This window comes from Oncorhynchus keta, chromosome 35 (assembly GCF_023373465.1).
Source record: "Oncorhynchus keta strain PuntledgeMale-10-30-2019 chromosome 35, Oket_V2, whole genome shotgun sequence".
Classification (NCBI taxonomy): Eukaryota; Metazoa; Chordata; class Actinopteri; order Salmoniformes; family Salmonidae; genus Oncorhynchus; species Oncorhynchus keta.
In genome coordinates this window covers 28,500,817-28,525,792 of record NC_068455.1, presented here as the reverse complement: position 1 = coordinate 28,525,792, position 24,976 = coordinate 28,500,817, and the positions used below count along the sequence as shown (strand labels likewise).

At 44.3% G+C, this 24,976-nt stretch overlaps 1 protein-coding gene across 4 annotated transcripts in view; it reads left to right on the top strand.

Annotated features, from left to right (window-relative positions):
* Positions 1–24,976, top strand: part of LOC118368256 (inositol-tetrakisphosphate 1-kinase-like) — a 51,878-nt gene that overhangs the window by 10,810 nt on the left and 16,092 nt on the right. For all 4 annotated transcript variants that reach the window (XM_035752222.2, XM_035752221.2, XM_035752220.2 and 1 more), the window contains 2 exons: positions 17,557–17,682; positions 19,606–19,723. In XM_035752222.2, the coding sequence (XP_035608115.1) occupies positions 17,557–17,682; positions 19,606–19,723 (244 nt within the window). The remainder of the gene's footprint in view (positions 1–17,556; positions 17,683–19,605; positions 19,724–24,976) is intronic.

Sequence of the window (24,976 nt, the reverse complement as noted above, 5' to 3'; positions counted from 1 at the left end):
AGGTAGCTGCAGCCCAATATGGCGAGTGGGTGTATGAAAATGAGTCAGCTAATTGGGCAGATGTATTGCCTCTCAAAGCTGTTTTGCGTGGCTGATTGGGCTGCACAACGTGTCGATAAGCCAGCGACCAGTGCACCGGTGTTGTATTGACGTGCCTGCCAATTTGAAGTGTTTCTTACTGGGTATCATGGTTGTGACCCTGGCGGCAGCTAACGTGGCAATTACAAGACAATTACATGCCTCATCTTTTTAAGTGGGAGAACTTGCACAATTGGTGGCTGACTAAATACTTTTTTGCCCCACTGTATTTCAAGGCGTACCTTCATCAGCCAAGACCTCAGAAGAAAAATTGTAGTCCTCCATAAATCTGGTTCATCCTTGGGAGCAATTTCCAAATGCCTGAATGTACCACGTTCATCTGTACAAACAATAGTACAAAAGTATAAACACCATGGGACCACGCAGCTGTCATACCGCTCAGGGAGGAGATGCATTCTGTCTCCTAGAGATGAACATACTTTGGTGCGAAAATTGCAAATCAATCCCAGAACAACAGCAAAGGACCTTGTGAAGATGCCGGAGGAAACATGTGCAAAAGTATCTATATCCACAGTTAAACGAGTCCTATATCGACAACCTGAAAGGCCGCTCAGCAAGGAAGAAGCCACTGCTCCAAACCCGCCATTAAAAAAAGCCAGACTAACTTCACATGGGGACAAAGATCTTACTTTTTTGGAAAATGTCCTCTGGTCTGATGAAACAAAAATAGAACAGTTTAGCCTTAATGACCATTGTTATGTTTGGAGGGAAAAGGGGGAGGCTTGCGAGCCGAAGAACACCATCCCAACCATGAAGCCCGGGGGTGACAGCATCATGTTGTGGGGGTGCTTTGCTGCAGGAGTGACTGGTCCACTTCACAAAATAGATGGCATCATGAGGTAGGAAAAGTATGTGGATATATTGAAGCAACATCAGTCAGGAAGTTCAGGCTTGGTCGCAAATGGGTCTTCCAAATGGACGATGACCCCAAGCCTACTTCCAAAGTTGTGGGAAGATGGCTTAAGGACAACGAATTCAAGGTATTGGAATGGCCATCACAAAGCCCTGACCTCAATCCAAAATGAAATTTGTGGGCAGAACTGAAAAATCGTGTGCGGGCAAGGAGCCATACAAACCTGACTGTTACACCAGCTCTGTCAGGAGGAAGTGGCCAAAATTCACCCAACTTATTATGGGTGGCTTGTGAAAGGCTACCCAAAACGCTTGACCCAAGTTAAACAGTTTAAAGGCAATGCTACCAAATACTAATTGAGTGTATGTAAACGTCTGACCCACTGGGAATGTGATGAAAGAAATAAAAGCTGACATATCCTTCTCTTTACTATTATTCTGGCATTTCACATTCTCAAAATAAAGTGGTGATCCTAACTGACCTATTTTTACTAGGATTAAATGTCAGGAATTGTGAAACAGAGGTTTTTCTTTTGTGTGTTTGGCTAAGGTGTATGTAAACTTCTGACTTCAACTGCACATGCAGTCTACTACTCTATGGGGAGGGTATGAATGGCAACAACACTGGGACACACCGTGCCTTTCGCTCCCCCTTGACAAGCACTCCTGTCTGTCAAAGGCGTGGGGAGTAACTACCTAGTAGCCAATATCAGGGTGACGGTCACAGTAAGCACTTACTTGCAACGCATGAAGCAACAGTACAGCCATAATCCAATACTTTGAATAAAAATAAACAATTGTCAGTTTTATAACAAAAAATATACTATTTGTGTTAAACTAATGGGGAAATACGACTCAGATTCATCCTCTGGCTTAACAGAAGTCCAAACTCTTGCGATTGGTAGCCTGATAGTTGCATGGTAAGAAACAGAAGGATAAAAAGAACAGCTCAATTAAAACAGTCTAACCTACCGAGGAGTGCTTTCGACACCAACTAATTTCCTTTCGGCACATCCACTCGCCCATACTCCAGTTGCCATATTGGGATGCAGCTAGCCCCTTCTCAGACGGCGTGGACGTTTCCACTTCTTTATGATATGACACAACCGTTGATGTCCAACCTTCCCAATTCTCCCTCAATTCTATTCAGCACCAGGAGAGGACCCATCTAGAGAGGGGGTTCAGGGGGGGTAGTTTACACACAATACTCCCAGATATTTCACAGATATTCTACTGTAAACGTCCGGTGGTGGAAACTGTACATATTTCCTCCGTCCCCTCATGGATGCCTCTTCTCTAAGCTCCCCAGGCCCATTTTCTCTATGCCTGTGAGGATGCAGGAGCAACATGCGCACCACCAATCATGGGCTTCCTGCCTGGGGACTCTGTGTTCAGTGTATTGTGGTGCGACTCGTCACATCTCAGGACATTTTCAACAACCTAACTTCTGTATTCACATTAGAGGTTGACCGATTAATCGGAATGGCCGATTTCCAAGTTTTCATAACAATCGGAAATCGATATTTTGGGGCGCAATTATTTCCGATTTTATTTAAAGTAAACACAATTTTTTTTTTATACCTCTTTTATTTAACTAGGTAAGTCAGTTAAGAACACATTGAAAATAAGAATTATTGCCTAGGAACTGTGGGTTAACTGCCTTGTTCAGGGGCAGAACGACAGATTTTCACCTTGTCAGCCCAGGGGTTCCAATCTTGCAACCGCATAGTTAACTAGTCCAACGCTCTAACCATTGCACTCCACGAGTAGCCTGCCTTTTTCACGAATGCAGTAGAAGTCAAGGTAAATTGCTTGCTAGCATTAAACTTATCTTATAACTAGTGATTAGGATTGATTATTTTTTTTTTATAACTACTAATCCAGTTTAGCAGGCAATATTAACCATGTGAAATTGTGTCATTTCTCTTGCGTTCATTGCACGCAGAGTCAGGGTATATGCAACAGTTTGGGCTGCCTGGCTCATTGCGAACTAATTTGCCAGAATTTTACGTAATTATGACATACATTGAAGGTTGTGCAATGTAACAAGAATATTTAGATTTAGGGATGCCACCCGTTAGATAAAATACAGAACGGTTCCGTATTTCACTGAAATAATAAACGTTTTGTTTTCGAAATTATAGTTTCCGGATTTGATCATATTAATGACCAAAGGCTCGTATTTCTGCGTGTTATGTTATAATTAAGTCTGATTTGATAGAGCAGTCTGACTGAGCAGCAGCAGGCCCGTAATCATTCATTCAAACAGCACGTTTGTGCGTTTTGCCAGCAGCTCTTCGCAAGCACAGCGCTGTTTATGACTTCAAGCCTATCAGCCTAATGGCTGGTGTAACCAATGTGAAATGGCTAGCTAGTTAGCTGTGTGTGTGCTAATACGGTTTCAAACGTCACTCGCTTTTAGATTTGGAGTAGTTATTCCCCTTGCGCTGCAAGGGCCGCGGCTTTTGTGGAGTGATGGGTAACGATGCTTCGACTGTGGCTGTTGTCGATGTGTTCCTGGTTCGAGCCCAGGTAGGGGTGAGGAGGGGGACGGGACGGAAGCTATACTGTTACACTGGTAATACTATAGTGCCTATAAGAACATCCAATAGTCAAACCTAAAACCTCTTACCTTGGAATATTGAAGTCTCATGTTAAAAGGAACCACCAACTTTCATATGTTCTCATGTTCTGAGCAAGGAACTTAAACGTTAGCTTTTTTTACATGGCATACATTTTTTATAAATTTAAAAAATCCCGATTTTATTTTTTTTAATCGGTATCGGCTTTTTTGGTCCACCATAAATCGGTATTGGCGTTGAAAAATCATAATAGGTCGACCTCTAATTCACATTCCGGAGGACATTACCTTTGTCTTTCATTGAGGGAAACACTAGTGACCAACCATTTTGTAATGTGCACGCACATGTTTATTTTATTTAACTAGGCAAGTCAGTTAAGAACAAATTCTTATTGTGCACTTTGGGAACCTTTTTAACAGAATGTGACGAGCAGAACGGGTGTATGTGGAGGATGAGGGCTGCAGTAGATATCTCAGATAGGGGGGATGGAGGCCTAAGAGGGTTTTATAAATAAGCATCAACCAGTGGGTCTTGCGACGGGTATACAGAGATGACCAGTTTACAGAAGAGTGCTGAGAGAAGGACAGTGTACCGTCTACCATACTCCCAAGTACTTGTATGAGGTGACTACCTCAAGCTCTAAACCTTCAAAGGTAGTAATCACACCTGTAGGGAGAGGGGCATTCTTCTTACCAAATCACATGACCTTTTGCTTTTGAGGTGTTCAGACTAATATTAAGGGCATAGAAAGCTTGTTGGACATTTGAAGAAAGCTTTGTTGTAGAGCATTTAACACAAAATCCTGGGGAGGGGGGGGGGGCAGTTAAGTTGTTAGTATCTGGTTCAACGTCGTTCAAACGAATTGTTCTTTTGTCTAATTATGCCTAATTTGATATGTAGCTTTTCAAAACATTGTTTTTTTCTGTATTATTAACTTGCAGAGCACATTTTCCATGCACAATGCACGTGAAGCTTGTTGGGGTTTACTTCTGTGTGCAAATACTTTCACAGCTGCAGTTTGAGCTTATTTATTCCCTTTTATTCATGACAAGAAGCTGATACTGGCCTTTTTTATTTATGATATTTTAGCTTAATTATATTGATTTATATTACGGTGTATCTATTCCAAGAAAATCAGTAATTGGCAGCAGTGAACTGGAAGGAAAGGCGGCCAAAGGAAGTGTTAGCTTTGGGGATGACCATTGCAATATACCTGCTGGAGCGTGCGCTACGGGTGGGTGCTGCTATGGTGACCAGTGAGCTGAGATAAGGCGGGGCTTTACCTAGCAAAGACCTGGAGCCAGTGGGTCTGGCGACGGATATGTAGTGTGGGCCAGCCACCGAGAGCATACAGGTCGCAGTGGTGGGTAGTATATGGGGCTTTGGTGATAAAACGGATGGCACTGTGATGGACTTAGTTTTACTAGCATTTAAAAAGAAGTTGGGAGGCCAATGAAGGAGTGTTGTATGGCATTGAAACTCTTTTGAAGGTTTGTTAGCACAGTGTCCAAAGAAGGGCCAGATGTATACAGAATGGTGTCGTCTGCGTAGAGGTGGATCAGATAATCACCTGCAGCAAGAGCGACATCATTGATATATACAGAGAAAAGATTTGGCCCGAGAATTGAACCCTGTGGCACCCCCATAGACTGCCAGAGGTCCGGACAACAGGCCGTCCGATTTGACACACTGAACTCTCTAAGAAGTAGTTGGTGAACCAGGTGAGGCAGTCATTTGAGAAGCCAAGACTATTGAGTCTGCTGATAAGAATGTGGTGATTGATTGAGTTGAAGGCCTTCGCCAGGTCAAGACGGCTGCACAGTAGTCTTTTATCGATAGCGGCTATGATATTGTTTAGGACCTTGAGCGTGGCTGAGGTGCACCAATGACCAGCTCGGAAACCAGATTGCATAGTGGAGAAGGTACAGTGGGATTCGAAATGGTCAGTGATCTGTTTGTTAACTTGGCTTTCGAAGACTTTAGAAAGGCGGGGAAGGATGGATATAGGTCTATAACAGTTTGGGTCTAGGGGGTGGCACCTTTGAAGAGGGGGATGACTGCGGCAGCTTTCCAATCTTTGGGGATATCAGACGATATGAAAGAGGTTGAGTAGGCTCGTAATTAGGGTTGCAACAATTGCGGCGGATCATTTTAGAAAAAGAGGGTCCAGATTGTTTAGCACAGCTGATGTGTATCCATCCAGATTTTACAGTTCTTTCAGAACAACAGCTGTCTGGATTTTATCTTAATGTTAGAATGTAGAATATAAACTAGATATAGGCGATTGTGGGTTGGGTAGGCTAAATAATTACAACCAAATAGCCCTAATTAAACAAATAATGGAAACAAAATATTCTGGGAAGAGCATGCCCAACACTTGTGGTTAAGCAGTATCAGAGTGAAATTGTAGCCAGAGTGAGGGCATTTTTTAAATCTGCAAAATTATTCCCCGCACCTCTCTCCACACTCACACACTTACATGCTCCTGTATTCAAAAGCAGCCCTGCTTTAGGTTATCAAAGAAGTGTCAATCATATCAATGGATGGAATCAGTGAATGAATGGTTGCAGCAACCATTACATTGTCTGACAAACTGCATAACAAATGAGGCTTAATTAGACAAAATAACAATTATATCGTGTGAACGACTAAGTGTCTTTGAACGATTTTTAGTAAAAATAAACTATTGTTATATTTACTAAGCCTTTCAAACGGGATACTAAGTCATTCAAACAAATTCCACGATTTTTATATTTATTGGGCTTCTGTAGCTTGAAGAGGAAATGGAGAGCTATTTATCTCTCTGCCTCTCCTTTTGTGCTGTTTTTCTATGCCGTCTTTTGTGTTCTTTCTTATGTTTTTTTTCCTGAAGATATCTTCAGCACACCCAGACGGAAAGATGTCCTGGGAATGGTCCCAAAGTAAGCAGCGCTTTGTTTCTGAACGCTCTCAACCCTCATGGGAGGCCATCAGATCGTTACAGCCCAGAGCCTGTGGCGCCCACACCCCTCGCCTCTTAATACACTGACCACACACACACACACTTGTCTCTACAACCACCAGGCTATCTCTGTCCTCTCCCATGCTCTGACTCAGCTGTTTCTCATAATTTTAGCTGTGCTGTCACTAGAGCTGGGACAATAAACTGAAAATGATTGACACTGACCATAGCGATCACGTCACAGTGATTAGCATTTTGCTAATATCGTTTGTTATGATAAGTAACCTATACTCGAACAATGTGAAGTTAGAAATGGAATATGTTTGATAATATGGTTGACTGTTAATGGGACAATTGATGACCACAACCATCAAACTAGTAGTAGTAGTTTAACCCCCTAAGGTTGACGTCTGTGCCCACATGAACATCTAATTATCATAATACAGAATTTCCCATAAAAATCTGTTCGTTTTAAGCTAGAGATCTGTCTTTTCGCATTGGATGCTTCTCAATACACTGCATCCGCCTATGTTGTGCTTCTGCGATAAAAAGTGACAGAGCTAGAGCGGTATTTGTCTTCTCACAAAATTGTCTGTAGCATCCGAAGGGTTTGGCCTACAAACTATCAAACTATTATGAACTCTATGGAAAGATGAGACCAACACGATCGTGTTCTCCATTTTGCTTTATGACCCCCACAAGCGTCTTGGGACTCGTCTGAAGTTGGTTCAGCCAATCTACCAACTTCTGTCTGTAACTTCCAAACAGTTTGGGCTGCACACTAATATGACCCCTCTGGAAAGGTGAGACTCTCTCACGAACATGGACATGTCAGTTCTGTTTTGCCCTAGAACACCCCACATGCCTCACGACTCATCTTAAGGTCCCTCGGTACCAATTGAAAAAACAAATGGAAGTATATACAGTGGTGCAAAAAAGTATTTAGTCAGCCACCAATTGCAAGTTTTCCCACTTAAAAAGATGAGGCCTGTCATTTTTATCATAGGTACACTTAAACTATGACAGACAAAATGAGAAAGAAAAATCCAGAAAATCACATTTGTAGGATTTATAATTAATTTATTTGCAAATTATGGTGGAAAATAAGTATTTGGTCAATAACAAAAGTGTATCTCAATACTTTGTTATATACCCTTTGTTGGCAATGGCAGAGGTCAAATGTTTTCTGTAAGTCTTCACAAGGTTTTCACACACTGTTGCTGGTATTTTGGCCCATTCCTCCATGCAGATCTCCTCTAGAGCAGTGATGTTTGGGGCTGTTGCTGGGCAACATGGACTTTCAACTCCCTCCAAACTTCAGACGGGCCTGGGCGTGTACTGGCTTAAGCAGGGAGACACGTCTGGCACTGCAGGATTTGAGTCCCTGGCGGCGTAGTGTGTTACTGGTGTTAGGCTTTGTTACTTTGGTCCCAGCTCTCTGCAGGTCATTCACTAGGTCCTCCCGTGTGGTTCTGGGATTTTTGCTCACCGTTCTTGTGATCATTTTGACCCCACTGGGTGAGATCTTGCGTGGAGCCCCAGATCGAGGGAGATTATCAGTGGTCTTGTATGTCTTCCATTTCCTAATAATTGCTCCCACAGTTGATTTCTTCCAACCAAGCTGCTTACCTATTGCAGATTCAGTCTTCCCAGCCTGGTGCAGGTCTACAATTTTGTTTCTGGTGTCCTTTGACAGCTCTTTGGTCTTGGCCATAGTGGAGTTTGGAGTGTGACTGTTTGAGGTTGTGGACAGGTGTCTTTTATACTAATAACAAGTTCAAACAGGTGCCATTAATAAAGGTAACGAGTGGAGGACAGAGGAGCCTCTTAAAGAAGCTGTTACAGGTCTGTGAGAGCCAGGAATCTTGCTTGTTTGTAGGTGACCAAATACTTATTTTTCCACCATAATTTGCAAATAAATTCATTAAAAATCCTACAATGGGATTTTCTGGATTTTGTTTTCTCATTTTGTCTGTCATAGTTGAAGTGTACCTATGATGACAATTACAGGCCTCATCTTTTTAAGTGGGAGAACTTGCACAATTGTTGGCTGACTAAATACTTTTTTGCCCCACTGTATGGACACTTTTTAGTGCCAAAAAGTTGAGGTTAAATGCATGCATACAAATACCAGTCAAAAGTTTGGACACCTACTCATTCCATCGTTTTTCTTTATTTTTACTGTTTTCTCCATTGTAGAATAATAGTGAAGACATCAAAACTATGAAATAACACATTATGTAGTAACTGAAAAAAATGTTAAACAAATCTAAATATATTTTAGAGATTTTTCAAAGTAGCCGCCCTTTGCCTTGACAGTTTTGCAGACTCTTGGCATTCTCTCAACAAGCTTCACCTGGAATTATTTTCCAACAGTGCACTTGTTGGCTGCTCTGCCTTCACTCTTCATTCCAACTCATCCCAAACCATCTCAATTGGGATGAGGTGGGGTGATTGGAGGCCAGGTAGGTGAGTAGTTGTGTCCAAACCTTTGACTGGTACTGTATATCTCTCAGATATAGGACAGACACTTCAGAACAAACTTCCTTTAGATTTTTTTTTTTTTTTTGGGGGGGTGAAACTGTTGTTCAGTGTAGTGTTCAGTGTAGTGAATCTGTTATTCATTGCGTTTGTATGGGATAATGGCAGTAAGGCCCCAAAATAATTTTTCATACAGAAAATGTGTATGTATTTGTTTAAATACTTCAAGGGGTCTAACATGCTGGCCACACCGCTCGCGTTACAAAATTAATTTACACAAACATGTAGTTCGATAATTTGATCCAAACTGCTCGTCTGTGTCTGCAGCGTCTGCATAGCCAGGCCTTAACATAGGACTTAGGACCTATATGAAATAGGTTCTATTTTTGTCGCTTGATGCGCTGTAAGTTCCGCCTCTCCCATCTCTTCATTGGCTTTTAGGAGCATATACCCACTTGGGTGATTCTGAAAACTGAGCTGAAGTCCACACGCCAGTTCAGGTGGTGATTAATGCACCTTGGTTAGTTGCCAACTGCCACATAATGTCCACAGAAGACGACTGAAGGAGAGATTACTAGAAATGTTCTAAATTTCCCCCCTTTTATCTGTGGATTAATTGTCGAAGTAGAGAACACACGATTTTGTGTTACCCAATGGGTAAAAATTCTACAAAGATCCCTGAAAAAAATAACCTTGTGCGTTGTAAGGTAAAATAACAACCCAATGTTTATATCCCACGACAAATTAGCTAGCAAGCTAGCTAGCTGAATGTCCATGAATGTTTCATGCGTTTCGACCTGACCCCAAATTAATATAGTTGGATCAGAGTTTGATTTGATATTTCCACTTGCTTGTCCTGATCCCGGGCCCTGTGTAGTCAGCATGTTAGAATTCAAAATCGAATAGCAAAATAATCATTGGTATTACCTTCTTAAAACAGCTCCCAATAGCTTAGTTAGAATCCCCGTCTTAGACAGGGCTTAGACTCTTATGAGTCTTGGAGTTAAATTATAATGTGTATATGAGCGTCTGCTAAATGACTTAAATGTAAATGTATATATATATTTTTTTAAACATGGTTAACATTGTTTATAAAGTTATTGTTCTATTTATCGATATTGCATCAGTTCAGGCAGTTGTTTGTCCATATGGCCCAGCTCTTGCTGCGCAGTGCAGACCGACACCTGCAGGTTTTGTTTTTGAGTCGGTGAGGGTGCGAGCTGCCAGAAAGACGAGCCCTGTGCCAGTCAGTGGCTCCTGTGGCACGGCCGCCACACGGGAGACAATGGCAGCCATTATCATGCTCTGGCATTGTTATGCTAGTCCATGTATAAAGCTGTCATCCTTTATTATAACAATGGAGAGATGCTGTATTGGGAGGGAGTGGGGTGCACAGGGTCATAAAGAGTATACCAAACAGTGTTTTCACATTGTTTACAGGATGAATGCATTTCACATATATTTAGCTACATTCTGTTTTGTGTTAAAGTGCTGTTTTTAATACCGACTTCTGATCCTGATATTTGCAAACATATTGGGGCAGTTGGATGAGATGACAACCATTTCAAATTAAATGTTGCACAGCTAGAGAAACATGACAATGTCATCTTGCAGGTCTGTGTGCTTTCTGGAGAAGTCTGTAAAATCCCTAGATGATAATGGGTGGAATCAGTCACAATATAGTGAGCCAGTCTGGTCCCGATAGGCCTGTTTGTTTTGAATTGGGATGTTGCCTTCAAAACTCCTTTTTATACAGTTACTGTACAAGGACAGCTCTTATCTGTGTTGTTGCTCCTGTCTGGCTGTGGTGAATCTGAGGAAGAGGTGGTCTGATCAAGGTTAAACTCACTCCACTACACACACACACCATCAAGCTGACCCTATTGCTGACCCTGTTTATAACAGCCAAGTCTTTTCTAGTAGACTGGTGGTTAACATCAATAATGGCAACCAAAATAATCATATGCTATACTCCATTTTGCCTTGCATAAACATCTGCACAGTTCATTTTCCTGTGAACAGCACTTTATCGTTCCCTTTTGATGCAGTGTTTGGGTAACTTTTACATTTTCAGTTTTTCTGGGAATAATACCTCATTCATGGGACTCACTGATTTAAAGGCTGACAAAAAAATTACTAGAGAATGTTGTTCTATTTTAAGCAACGGAGTTTGAACCTTTCCTGCTGAGAACCTTCCTGGGGCCATGACAGCCAGTTTCCTCCATAGGCCCACTAATTGTAATATCACTCGTTTATTGGAGCAGAGCTTGCAATAAAGCAACATTTATGTCCCTGTTTTGAAAGTCAGTCAGTAATGTCAATGGCAGAGATTCAGGACATCTGGAGGGCATGGCAGCGATTGTGACGACATGCTCTGTGAACAGACCTAAATCGGTCGGCCCTTAGGGAGCTCATTTCATATTTCCATTTCTAGTGTGGGAAAAACTTCAGGATTTCTCTGAGGGGGAAAAAGTCTGAGGAGGAAGCGTAAGGTTCCTCTATCTTCATCCTTTTCATTCATATATCCACAATCTGTCCTTTCTTACTCTCTCCCTCTTGTCCTCCTCTGCCCTCCATTCATGCTAATCATTCTCTAAGTGATTTCCACAACCTCATTAATATTGACCCGTTTGCCCTGAGCTCATGAGAAAGCAGCCGTCTCCCAAGGCTCCGTGCATTAGTCTGTATGTTTCGGAGCTGATCATATTAACCCACCAGACTTAGGGGAAGCCAATGTTCTCTGCTAGCAAATGGAACCGGGCAAGGAAATGGACAACGTTGCTTCCCAGGAAAAATGTTGTAAAATGTTTATCATGCGCTTAGTGCTAGGGAATTTCAAGTTAATTTCCTGGTTGTTATTGTAGCTCTCCCGCTGAGAGCTTTGTAGCTCTCCCAATAGTAGTTGTATATCATTTTAATTGTAGCCCACCGAGATTGATAAGACTCACTCCGTAAAGCATTATGTGGCTGATATTCCTCTAGTCTATTCGGAGTAGCTACTTGTCAGAGGAATCCAACATTTAATGAGAGATCTTTTGGATTTCATTTTACAGCTTAGTTCAGGGACTCAAGTTTAATCGACTGCATACTTGAGGTAACCAGTTGGATGCCTATTGCAGTGATTTAAACAATACCTGTGTGTATGGGGAATACTGACTGACTGAGGGATTTTAGTGTCTTCAACCCACCCATTGGGTGTGGTTTGAATGTATAATTAGAAAGGATTCAGCTGTTGTCTATTTTATGAGCACAAAACATGAACAGGATTCCATCCCTTTAGGGAAGAAATGTTACTGTTCCTCTCCTCACTCTAGTCCCATCGCTCTGTAGCATGATCTTAGGAGACCTATATTTTTTCACTCATGGTGAGGGGGAAAAAATGCTCTTTATCTAGATCTCTGCCAGAGATGCTCATCTCTGACCTGTTTTGACCTCTAGCACTGTATCACCCCAGCCATCTGCCCTCTCCTGTGGACCTGGGTGAGGGTGAGACTTGTTGGCATGAGAGGGGGCTGGGAGCAGCAGGCCTTCAGTAATGAAGCCTCAGATGAGAGAGAGCAGCTCAGCAGTAGCGTCCTTCCTCCGTCTCTCTCAGGCTTTAGGAGAGTCACTGGAGCACAGGCTCAGCAGCTGTCGTCTTCACTCCACCCTGGAGTTCAGCTCAGCTTCTCAGTGATCTCAAACCTACAGTGAGAAATGAGTACTGGACCCCAGTAGTTTGGACAGTCAAAAAGAAGTGACGACCAAAACTTGGTCCGTCATTAAGATGGCTTGGTTGAGTGCCTCCACAATCTGTGAGGTAGGAGAGAGCGAGGGAGACACTGCTGAGACATGAGTCCAATTACCCTATGGCTCCAGGGAGGTGCAAGAACCTGGCACTATACTGGACAAAAATATCAATGCAACATGTAAAATGTTGGTCCCATGTTTCATAAGCTGAAATAAAAGATCCCAGAATTTTTCCATTATGCACAAAAAGTTTCTCTTTCAGGTTTTGTGTACACATTTGTTTACCTCCTTTGGTCTCCTTTGCCAAGATAATCCAGCCACCTGACAGGTGTGGCATATCATCAAGCTGATTAAACAGCATGATCATAACGATCTGGTGGACATCCGGCAACAGCTCTGGTGGACGTTCCTGCAGTCAGCATGCCAATTGCACGCTCCTGCAACTTGAGACGTGTGTGTGTGTGTGTGTGTGTGTGTGTGTGTGTGTGTGTGTGTGTGTGTGTGTGTGTGTCAACTGCACATTTTAAAGTGTCCTTTTATTGTCCACAGCATAAGTTGCACCTGTGTAATGATCATGCTTCTTGATATACCACACCTGTCACATGTATGGATTATCTTGGCAAGGGGGAAATGCTCACTAACAAGGATGTAAACAAATCTGTGCCCCAATTTTAGAGAAGCTTTTTAGGCGTATGGAACATTTTCATTAGATGTTTTTTATTTCAGCTCATAAAATATGGGACGAACACTTTACCATTTTTGTTCAGTGTATATGGTTGGAAGAGAGACGGCTGCTGTAGATCCTCACTATTCTGTAGATCAGAAAACAACATTTCTCTGGGGAATGTGACAACACAAAGCCCCTCAGTAGAACGAGCATAAAAGCTGGAATCATTCTGCCCTTGACCTGTTCTCCCTGCAGGACTGTGGGTATTTTCTGTGATGTCTGTCACAGGCATGGCCTAGCACCAGTTCTGCATGTCCCAGAGGGGCTTCAAAAGACGTCAATTGCCATTTTCTGTTTTTAGTGTTTAGCATAACATCAGCGGCTTTCGCAAAGACTTCTGTGGGAGTGCTAGAGCAAGGTCGTGCTCCATCCATGACGTGCATAGTGGGATGGGACCGACTTCCATGTCACTGCTGGTGTGTGTGAGGGGCCACGCTGTAGACAAGACCTCTTTTTTTTTTTTGTGGAAGTAGGAGATTAGGAGCTGTGGCGCACAGCCAAATCCTCTCTGTGCGCTGGAGGGCAAACCCTGAGACCAGTGTGTCCTCTTCACCTCTGCTGACTACTATGCCTTTAGTATTGTGTGCCCTGTCTCTGTGATGTTTGTTGTCTTCACAGCACAGTATATACAGTGCCTTTATCCCCCTATGTCCTTGTGTGTTTTGAGTCTTTCAGCCCCAGACTGCCGTGTAAACTAGGTAGGACAGATTTTAAAAAATATATTTAAAAAAAAACATGTTTTTTTTACCAAAGCAGGACAAAGTCTAATAAGTAATGTATCCATCACCTCTCCTAGAATGATTAACCAGCCTGGCCTACACTGCCAGACCATGTTCCGTAGCTTTTCATCTCTCTGGGCTGAACGTTTAGTTTTTGACCCACTGTGTGCTGTTAAGGTGTGTCTATTTGGCTCCCATACTGAATACCAAGGACTCTGGTGAACTAATGGGGCCTCTCGAAGCTGCTTAGACTAGCGCTGCAAGCTAAACTTCTTTTATTGACTCTGATCTTCAGTTACTGAAGAAGATCAGAGTCAATAACAGAAATGGCAATTGATGTCTTTTGAAGCCCCTCTGGGACATGGATCACTGGTGCTAGCAATGGCTAACGGCCTAACGCTCATAACAATGTCAAGCCACACAATGCTTTCCAAGTGCTCTTTATATTTAACATAAGACAGACAATGTTTTTGTCTAGTACAGAATCGAGCTAGAGGCTACCTGCTCGACCAGTTCGGTACCTGGGAAAATATCCTCTGGGTGTGTGTATAAGGCCAATGGCTAAAGCACACATTTTACTGTACCAATAGGTTTTATAACGTGTAACAGAAAAGGTCATTCCATACCATGTAAGCCTATTTATTTGCATATTTTGCAGTTAGCAAGTACTGATGTTGGAGTCTGCGAAATGCCTATCGTTAATAATCGGAAAGAAAGCATGCTCAGCCTCGCTGTATCCTTCCTTGCTATTAGACAGCTTTGGGCCCGGTTTCCCAAAAGCACCGTAAGGCTAAGTTCATCATTATAACCTTGTTATTGGAGCGTCATGAAATCGCTGAGCTGTTTCCAAAAACCATCGTTACTAAAGTTGTACTTAAAATGTGTTACCTACTGACTGCCTCAGACTACAAACTCAGCAAAAAAAGAAATGTCCTCTCACTGTCAACTGCGTTTATTCTCAGCAAACTGAACAAGTTCCACAGACATGTGACTAACAGAAATGGAATAATGTGTCCCTGAACAAAGAGGGGGGGTCAAAATCAAAAGTAACCATCAGTGTCTGGTGTGGCCACCACACTGCAGTACTTAATGCAGCTATCTCCTTGTGGACTGCACCAGATTTGCCAGTACTTGCTGTGAGATGTTACCCCACTCTTCCACCAAGGCACCTGCAAGTTCCCGGACATATCTGGGAAGAATGGCCTTAGCCCTCACCCTCTGATCCAACAGGTCCCAGATTTGCTCAATGGGATTGAGATCCGGGCTCTTCGCTGGCCATGGCAGAACATTGACATTCCTGTCTTGCAGGAAATCACTCACAGAACGAGCAGTAAGGCTGGTGGCATTGTCACGCTGGAGGGTCATGTCAGGATGAGCCTGCAGGAAGGGCACCGCATGACGGAGGAGGATGTCTTCCCTGCAACGCACAGTGTTGAGATTGCCTGCAATGACAACAAGCTCAGTCCAATGACACTGTGACACACCGCCCCAGACCATGACGGACCCTAATCCCGCTCCAGAGTACAGGCCTCGGTGTAACGCTCATTTCTAGGACGATAAATGCGAATCTGACCATCACCCTTGGTGAGACAAAACTGTGACTTGTCAGTGAAGACTGCCAGTCCTGTCTTGTCCAGCGATGGTGGGTTTGTGCCCATAGGCAACGTTATTGCCAGTGATGTCTGGTGAGGACCTGCCTTACAATAGGCCTACAAGCCCTCAGGCCAGCGCCTCTCAGTCTATTGCGGACAGTCTGAGCACTGATGGAGGGATTGTGCGTTCCTGGTGTAACTCTGGCTGTTGCCATCCTGTACCTGTCCCGCAGGTGTGATGTTCGGATGTACCGATCCTGTGCAGGTGTTGTTACATCTGGTCTGCCACTGCGAGGACGATCAGCTGTCCTTCCGGTCTCCCTGTAGCGCTGTCTTAGGCATCTCACAGTACGGACATTGCAATTTATTGCCCTGGCCACAGTCCTCATGCCTCCTTACAGAATGCCTAAGGCACGTTCATGCAGATGATCAGGGACCCTGGGCATCTTCTTGGTGTTTTTCAGAGTAAGGACACTAAAGAGGCCTTTCTACTAAGTTTTCATAACTGTAACCTTAATTACCTACCGTCTGTAAGCTGTTAGTGTCTTAATGACCGTTCCACTGGTGCATGTTCATTAATTGTTTATGGTTCATTGAACAAGCATGGGAAACAGTGTTTAAACCCTTTACAATGAAGATCTATGAAGTTATTTTGATTTTTTTACAAATTATCTTTGAAAGACAGGGTCCTGAAAAAGGGACAATAGGGTACATAGACCTCAATCCATTGAGTTCTAATTGGCTAATTATCGGCTACTGTCTAATTATTGTCCCGATATATTTAATGTTTAACGTGCGCAATGATGTGCCAAATATGATTTAGTGCATTATTATTAGGTAGGCATTAGAATAAGCCTTCCTCAATATTTGCAGCCGTAGGTGATATCTGTAGGAGCTGATCTGTCATCCGTATTGTGGAATAATTCTAATGTTAAAGTAAGATTTGAATGTAGCAGTGCTGCCTTTCTTTTGAACCTATCAGTATCGGCACATGCTCCCATGATGCACCTGCAAACGTTGTCACTGTGGTGTTTTGGGAAATGCATGTTGCATCTTGGGCCGTTTGTTGGAACGATCCATTGTTAAAACACTCATAAGCCTAAGTTCCATTGCTATCGGGCAACCAGGCCTCAGACTTAGTCTGAGTTTTTTTTCTTCTGCTGATTATGTGTGTGTCCAAAATAGGTCTATTATTGGCCCTTTTTCTTCAGGCATAGCCTCTCTGGTGACGATGACCCAGCTGAAGGCCACACACACGCGTCCAGTTGCATACAGACATGATGCGGACTCAGACATGCTGATAAAAGGGACTTAGAAATGGGTACGGTCTAAAGCACACAAACCCAGAGATGGAGAGAATCAGAATACGCTCTCATGCACACACACTGGAACCCTCCCTCACACTACAGTGGATCCATTCAGCTTAGATCACAATAGAGGCTCCTTGTGATTTGGGCACAGCATGTACCCTAGTAGAAGCGAGGCTTTGGGGCACAATTCAGTCTCCTCTTCGTGTGTGTGTGTGTGTGTGGTGTGTGTGTGTGTGTGCTGACCCACATAACTCTCCCAGTGGCTCCACAACACCAGTATCGACCTACTGTACTCTACTGCCCACAGGAGCCAGACCTATCATATAACTGTTCAGTCTGAGGCCAAGCTAGTCCTGTATCTCTACTGCATCATCCTACATAGGTTACCAAGAGTGTTACCAAAAATATACGTCAGGCATACAAAATAAAGATGGGTTATGTCTGCAGTGGTGGTACAGTAGCTTTCCTTGTTTGTTTCCTTGCTGACCTCTAACCCCTGACGTCTCCCTTGTGTCTGTCCTCAGCTGGACCTGAGCCAGCCCCTGGAGGAGCAGGGTCCCCTGGACGTCATCATCCACAAACTGACTGACCTGATCCTGGAGGCCGACCAGAATGACACACAGTCAGTCCTGCTGGTGCAGAGAGTGCAGGTGCGCCTCGGGGAGAGGGGGGTAGAAATAGAGAGGGGGTAAAAAGGAAGGGAGAAGCACAACTGTATGATTCCACAACACCACAAATCGATTTCACTACAGCGTGTCTGGCCGTTAAAGTGGTTTTGCTCATTAGAAGGGGAAGTGGTAATGTATTTCCGTATATCACCGGAACAGCCAGTGCTGTGAATGTTGCACACTCTCATTTTGTGTGTCTCACGTAGCTGCCGTAACAGTTTGAAATGAATGGGTGTTTTGAAAGGTGAGGGTCATGCAGGTGTGTGTGGTGATGGTTGTCTTTGTGTTCTTGTGTGAATTGATCTGGCATTGCTTGAAAAAGTGTTGGATGCAGTATCCAACCATCCCCCTCCTCTCTCAAACCTATTGTACCCGTCAGTATAGCCAGTCAGTGACTCCACCTCTTGAAATGATACTACTAGGTCGTTGCCGCAGGTGACTGTGGGATATTCCCATCCTGCCATGTGAAGGGCTAGTATTGCTACCAGAAACGCCACTCTCAGGGAGATTAGAGTTGAGCTTTGACCCTGCCACTGAATGTCACATATAACACAACATAGCATTCAGTTGCATGGAAACAAACCACATTAATGATCAGAACTGTCACTTTATCCTGTAGTTTGGGGAATGAGGACTTACTTCATTGTGCAAACATTGCCTGATAGTTTGCACACTTTCTTTAGACCATAACTTCTAGGTCTTCTAGCTGTATAAGGCTTTGTTTTTACATTGTAAACAGCACTCAACATTTTCCTGTGGATTAAGGATGAAATTAGTCTTCTTTTCCTTAGAGGACTTGTAGGGGAAAATACCATAACAGCCTTCTATTGCACAACATACAACCACTGCTAGTGCTGGTGTATTGTGAATACCACCACGAAACACTTGGACTTGAGTGGCCTTCTCCAAAGCAAGTGTAGGCCAATGAATTAGGTTATTCATAATAAATATGTTTGCCATTTCTCTTTGTGTATATAGGTAGACATGTCTAGTACACACTGCCGAAACTCAAGTTCCCATCAAGGAATCAACTCTGTCCCGCCCTCTTTTCTCTCACACATTTGTAGGAGATAGAAAGCAGCAAATTGATGGCCGAGGACACAGGAGTTGTCAGTTCTTCTAAACCACTGGAAGATTAGTTTGGCTTTAGCTTTTGACCGCAACACGTTTGTCTTATGTAACAGCACGGATGTTTTGATCAGCGTTGGCAGGAGTCATAGTCTCTCTGCAGATGGATGTTCAGTCCCAAGGAAAAATGTCTGTCTGACTAAATGTGTGTACGTAGGCGGGCATTTTTGTGCCTGTGTGTGGATGTATTTTTATGTTAGGCAATTTAGCCTAATGTATGAGAAATGTAGATTTCACTGTGTGGTGGGGAGTGTTGAGTTTGCATAATGTGTGGGCCAAAGCATCTGTTAAAGAATAACTAAAAGACTGAGATGAGAAGCTGGCAGAAAGGACTGGGATGAAAATGGAGAGTGTGGAGACTGGGAGCGGAGGGGGAGACTGGGAGCGGAGGGGGGAGAGACTGAGAGGGTAGAGACAGAAGTGGAGGGGGGGTAGAGACGGAAGTGGAGATTGGGTGTGGAGGGGGGAGACGGAAGTGGAGAATGGGTGTGGAGGGGGAGACGGAAGTGGGGGGTAGAGACGGAAGTGGAGGGGGAGACTGGGAGAGGAGGGTGGAGGCTGGCGTGTAGCTATATAAATCAGTAAAACTCACGCTGACCTGACAGTGATATAACCCACTGGCCTGCAAGCATGATGACACACACACACACAACACAGTGGGCATGATGGAAATACACATCCATGGCCTACTGTGAAGTGTCCGTATTACGCTGTGTGTCCAGACTACCTACATTAGCTGTGGTATGTGCTCCCTCATCTCCCCGCTGTGTGTTTCAGGACTACATTGATTCCCACCCTGAGACCATCGTGCTGGACCCCCTCCCAGCAATCAGAACCCTGTTGGACCGCTGCAAGTCCTACCAGCTCATCCATCGGATAGAGGACTGTATGCAAGGTAGCATCACTCACTCTCTCTCACACACACACTGCAACACTGGCAGTATATCACAAATGGGCTGAGTATGATTTAACTCCCAAAATCATCCCCACTGCCAGTCCTAGACTACAGAAAATCCCAGAGAGGTGTGACTCAGTAATCTGTTGTCAAGGATTGTTTGTGATGACAGACCTTTGTGGTTTAGTTTGTGAGAATGTGTCTAGGAGGTGGTGGTGTTGGATCGTGCGTCAACCCGTAGTTCAATAATATTTTCTGCATCCTACCAGTTGTGTTATGCAGGCAGTGGAAGAGCGTAACACAATTGTATTCCTCCTACAATGCCAGCATCATCCCTCCTCTCTCCCCTCTGTGAACCTGGCTCCTGCCTTTGCCAGAGTGTATATTGTATCCAGTGATGGACTAAAGCTCCATTAGTTAGAGAAGGCAGTCCAGCAGCACCTAGATTTCCTGTCACAGGAGCCATATGCACCCCAGTGTAGCCTTTCTGGTCAGGGTCCAGAGACTGGAGCAGAGCAGTGGACTGACAGCACATTATCAGCAGGAGACCTTTCTCATCCGCTGTTCATTAACTGAGAACATGGCATGGGACATAAACCTGCAGCCGTTACAACATGCAGACCCTGCCGTACTGCATGCACCACACACAGGTGGAGAAACCGAGCGTGTGTGTCGACACCTGTGCCCATTTGAGGACACATTTTGGTGTGTGGTTGTGCAGGGCTTGTGGCGTCAGCGCCACAAAATACATGTTGAAAATTGCATTTTTTTCTACAAACAGACATTGTTTATGTAACAGAGTTTGTAAGCTGTCTGAATTGAGAGCCTCTGTCTGTCCCACTGGCTCACTTGTGAGGGGGTGTTTACACATTAGACATTGTAAGATAATTAGCTTGCATCTGTTTGCAGCCTGTTGTTATTGAGTGATTAGATCTATTTGAGCTGATGTGGTGTACCTTTTGAATACTCCTGATGCTGTTTATACTCTTAGAAAAAGGTTCAACTCAGATGTTGGAATGGAAACTGTCAGTCCTACATTACGACATGACAAGAAAAAAAATGGCTAGTTTCAGTAGTCATCAACAGTTGCTGGTGGGAAGCGAAATGGGAACATGGAGGGAAGGGGTGTCGTAGAGAGGGGAAAGTCCAAAGCGCACAGTCTGCCACGACCACTTCCTCCTCCTTATCAGAGACCATGGAGCCCCAGTGCAGTGCTGGCTGCCAAGGCAACCAGTCCCCAGTACCAGAGGCTGTGGCGAGCCTGCCATGGTCAGAGGGCTGGCTGAGAGTATTGCTCAATAGGATGAAGCAGTAGAGGTGTGTGTGTTTGCTTTTAAGCTTCTACATTATAAAGGTCCAATGCAGCTGGTAACAATGTAAGTGTTTTAGTTAAAATGGTCAAAAAGAGGGCCTCCCGAGTGGCGCAGCGGTCTAAGGCTCTGCATCGCCGTGTAGCGGCGTCACTTCAGACTGTCATTACCGGCCGTGACCGGGAGTCCCATAGGGCGGAGCACAATTGGCCCAGCCTCGTCCGGGTTAGGGGAGGGATCAGGGGGAGGGGGCAGGCCGGGCGCCTACAGGCTGAGTTTGGTCGCCAGTTGAACAGTGTTTCCTCCCGACACATTGGTGCAGCTGGCTTACGGGTTAAGCGAACGGATCTTAAGAAGCACGGCTTGGCGGGTCTTGTTTCGGAGGACGCATGATTCGACCTTCGCCTCTCCCGATAATTGGTCAAAAAGAAACAGAAATGGCTTCTTAGCAAAGAGCAATTTCTCATGCAAGAATTTTGGGAGTGGTCTGAGTGGAGAGGGGGAAATTAAAAACTAGCTGTTCTTGGCATATTGAACTCTCTTTTTGATTGGTCTATTAACTAATTTACCACCTGATGTCACCAGGCAGGCCAAAACTCCATCCCGCCAAAACAAGCTGAAATTCCAGGTGATCTTGATACATAATGTGTGGGCCAAAGCATCTATTAGAGAATAACTAAAATACTGAGATGAGAGGCTGGCAGAAGGAAAGGACTGGGCAGAGATGAAAATGGAGAGTGTGGAGGCTGGGGGGGCGGAGTGTGGAGGCTGGGGGGGCGGAGTGTGGAGGCTGGGGGCGGAGTGTGGAGGCTGGGGGCGGAGTGTGGAGGCTGGGGGGGCGGAGTGTAGAGGCTGGTGGAGACGGGAAGGCTGAGGGCGGAGACGGGGGGATGGAGGGTGGAGGCTGGCGTGTAGTTATATAAATCAGTAAACCTCACGCTGACCTGACAGTGATATAACCCACTGGCCTGCGAGCATGATGACACACACACACACGACATAGTGGGCATGATGGAAATGCACATCCATGGCCTACTGTGAAGTGTCCGTATTACGCTTAAAAATGGCTCCTTAGCAAAAAGTAATTTCTCAAGCAAGAATTTGGGGAGTGGTCTGAGTGGAGAGGGGGGAAATAAAAACTAGCTGTTCTTGGCATAGAGGTTTTGAACTCTTTTTGATTGGTCTGTTAACTAATTTACCACCTGATGTCACCAGGCAGGCTAAAACTCCATCCCGCCAAAACAAGCTGAAATTCCAGGTGACCTTTTCAATCAGCTCTTGCACTTAAAGGGCATTATAATTTTCACAATTTCACAGTATTATGCCAACCTCATAATGTGGAAATATATATAAAACGTTCCCTAACTGTACTTGGAGAATGTGGGGATCAGTAGGCAGCTCTGTAAAGTGTCTGTGCAGGCAGGGGTTTGTCTAACGAACTGGACGGGTTAGTTCTCCTGGTCCCACTGGTTTCCACCACCACATGACTCGTGGTTCAGCTCATCAGCTTTCCAGAGTATCGTCTACGTCGGTTTTGTTTCTCTTGTGAAACAGAGCAGCTTACTTTAGGTGGTGGAATCCATCTTTTCCGTTTAGAAGTCAGCTTTGCTGCCTTGATATTTCACTTGGTGTTTGTAAAGATGGCAACAGTTGTCAGGCTGTACAACGTGAAGGATCTCATTCTTGGGGCTCTTCATCTTGGTATTTCTTTTCCACTTCAAAAGAAAGGAACTGGGACACCCTTAAATTAAGATTGTTTTTGTGGAATCAAACTGAACTAGGCTCAAGGTATTTAACTGGATTATGGTGGGGAGTATTTAATGTTCACATAAATCCTCGACTTAGTTATCGTGGTTCAAATGCGACCAACAATAACAAGTGTCCTGCTGATGCGGGTAATCCATATTTAAACAAAGGCACAGCATATTAAAGAAAAACAGCCAGGAGTGACTGTGGAGGACCGCACACATCCAGGCCCCAAACCCAGCGCAGAACAGGCAGCATGGGCTGAATAAAAAGGACTATGATTGATTGCCTTGTTTACACAACGACTGCCTTCAAAGCAGTTCACTGTTCCGTTATGGATCTGGTCTGTCTGATTTGATGAAGGTAATCAAACGTTTGCGGAGATGCTCTACGACGTCGAGTCAGGGCTTGTTCTCTGACAAAGATGAATGTATTGTCTGTGATTAGAGATGAATAATGAGTCAGTATAATTGGGAGCGGAAGCTCCTCACAGCAGGATATGGAACATTCTAGATTCCTGGTTCTGAACATGGGGTACGTTCCAGAATGCTGTGTTACTAGAATGTAGCCCTGAATAGCAACATTAGATTTCAATCTATTGTCAATACTGGAATTGTATCGGTATAGGCCTACTTCAAAATCCTCTGGTAATGCTGATGATAACCTTTGCAAAGAAAATGTGAGGCTCAGTTTCACTGGTGGCTGCTTGCCTGTATGGAAAGACGTCACCAGTGCCTGGTATGAACAGTCCACTCAGCCAGGCCACCTTCAGTCTGTCCTGCTCTGTCCCTTATGGATCAAATCCTAGTGATGACCATCCTTTAAAATGAGAACTTCTCCATTTTAAGTGGGTGAGGTTTTTTCATGGTAGGATTGGGTCTGGTACGGTCCTAGTCTGGATACCCACCTCCTGAATGGTTCAAGGCCAGCCAGTGCTGTATGCCGTGCTACTCCGAGTCAGACTGACGTCCTGTAAACGTCCTCTGTGGCTCCAGTGGGTCTGCTGAGAGCACACAGTGTTTAGACAGAGGAAGAGATTTCTCCCCTGCACTCCGAGCCAAACGGCCAGGCCCAAGCATGACACCAAAACATAAGACTCACCATCACTAGCATCGTCATATCCCCTCCTCTCTCTAGGCCCAAAGCTTCCAACTGTGCCTTTTAGCCTTTTTTGTTTGATCAAGTCAGGACAGGAGATATCCAAAGGTATGGGAAGACTTTTTGGATTTACAATGTATTTTAGTTTATTCTCACAATTCATATATGTGTTGTTGGGTCTTTGGGTTGTTTTTAAATGACGTTAGTCTGACATTCTTACCCCTCTCCCATAACAACAGCGGTGTGACAGTCGGTGAGTGTGAATTTGGGGAGCTCTGCTCAGTGGGGTGATGTGATGGGTAAACCCTTCACGGCTCTTCATCACACCACTCATAGGCTGCTGCTACGTCTTCAACGGACAGAACAGGAGCACCACAGACCTACAAGTTAAGGAGCACAGAGCAGAATCAATTCTCTTGTATTAACAATTGTGTTTGTTTGTGATAGGGTCCTTTTTTCTTGTTCTATGTTTAGCAACCATCAAATCAGTCTGAAAGCAACCGTATGTGTTTATTTGAACTTGTATTTGTTGGGTTCATAATTCAACAACGGAGCAGGCAAAACGGGAAGCAGAACCGTTGCTTGACTCTCTGCCACTCAAAAGACGTTGCCCTGGTGACACCCCCCCCCTATTTCCTCCAGTCACTCCTCCCCTCCTGAGTCAGCTGCTCATGGCCTGGACTTTCACTCCATGACTTATCAAATGCACAAGTCTTTGTGTGTAGTGTACACACCACACTTCCACGATGGGATCATTGAGCTGTGTCTGTAGTCTCTCTGTGACCACAGCTCAGCAGCATGCAGGGTACTGTAGCCAGTGTATTACAGGCCTGTGGGATTTTCCTGTCCCCAGCACAACTCACCAGAAGCATTGATATCACATTGCCCACGCAACACAAACACTAGTTTTTGTCATCTGCACCAATATGCCAGTGTTTGGTTTGGCCTGGACACTGATTTCTTGTGGCAATATCTCAAACGAGCCACCTTATCTCCAATAGCCAGAAAATGGGCCGCAGAGCGCCATAACTTAAATATAGGCTTAAAATTAGGGGAGGTTTGCTGTGCTGTAGTTGCAGGATGTTTGTCTGTTGTTTCC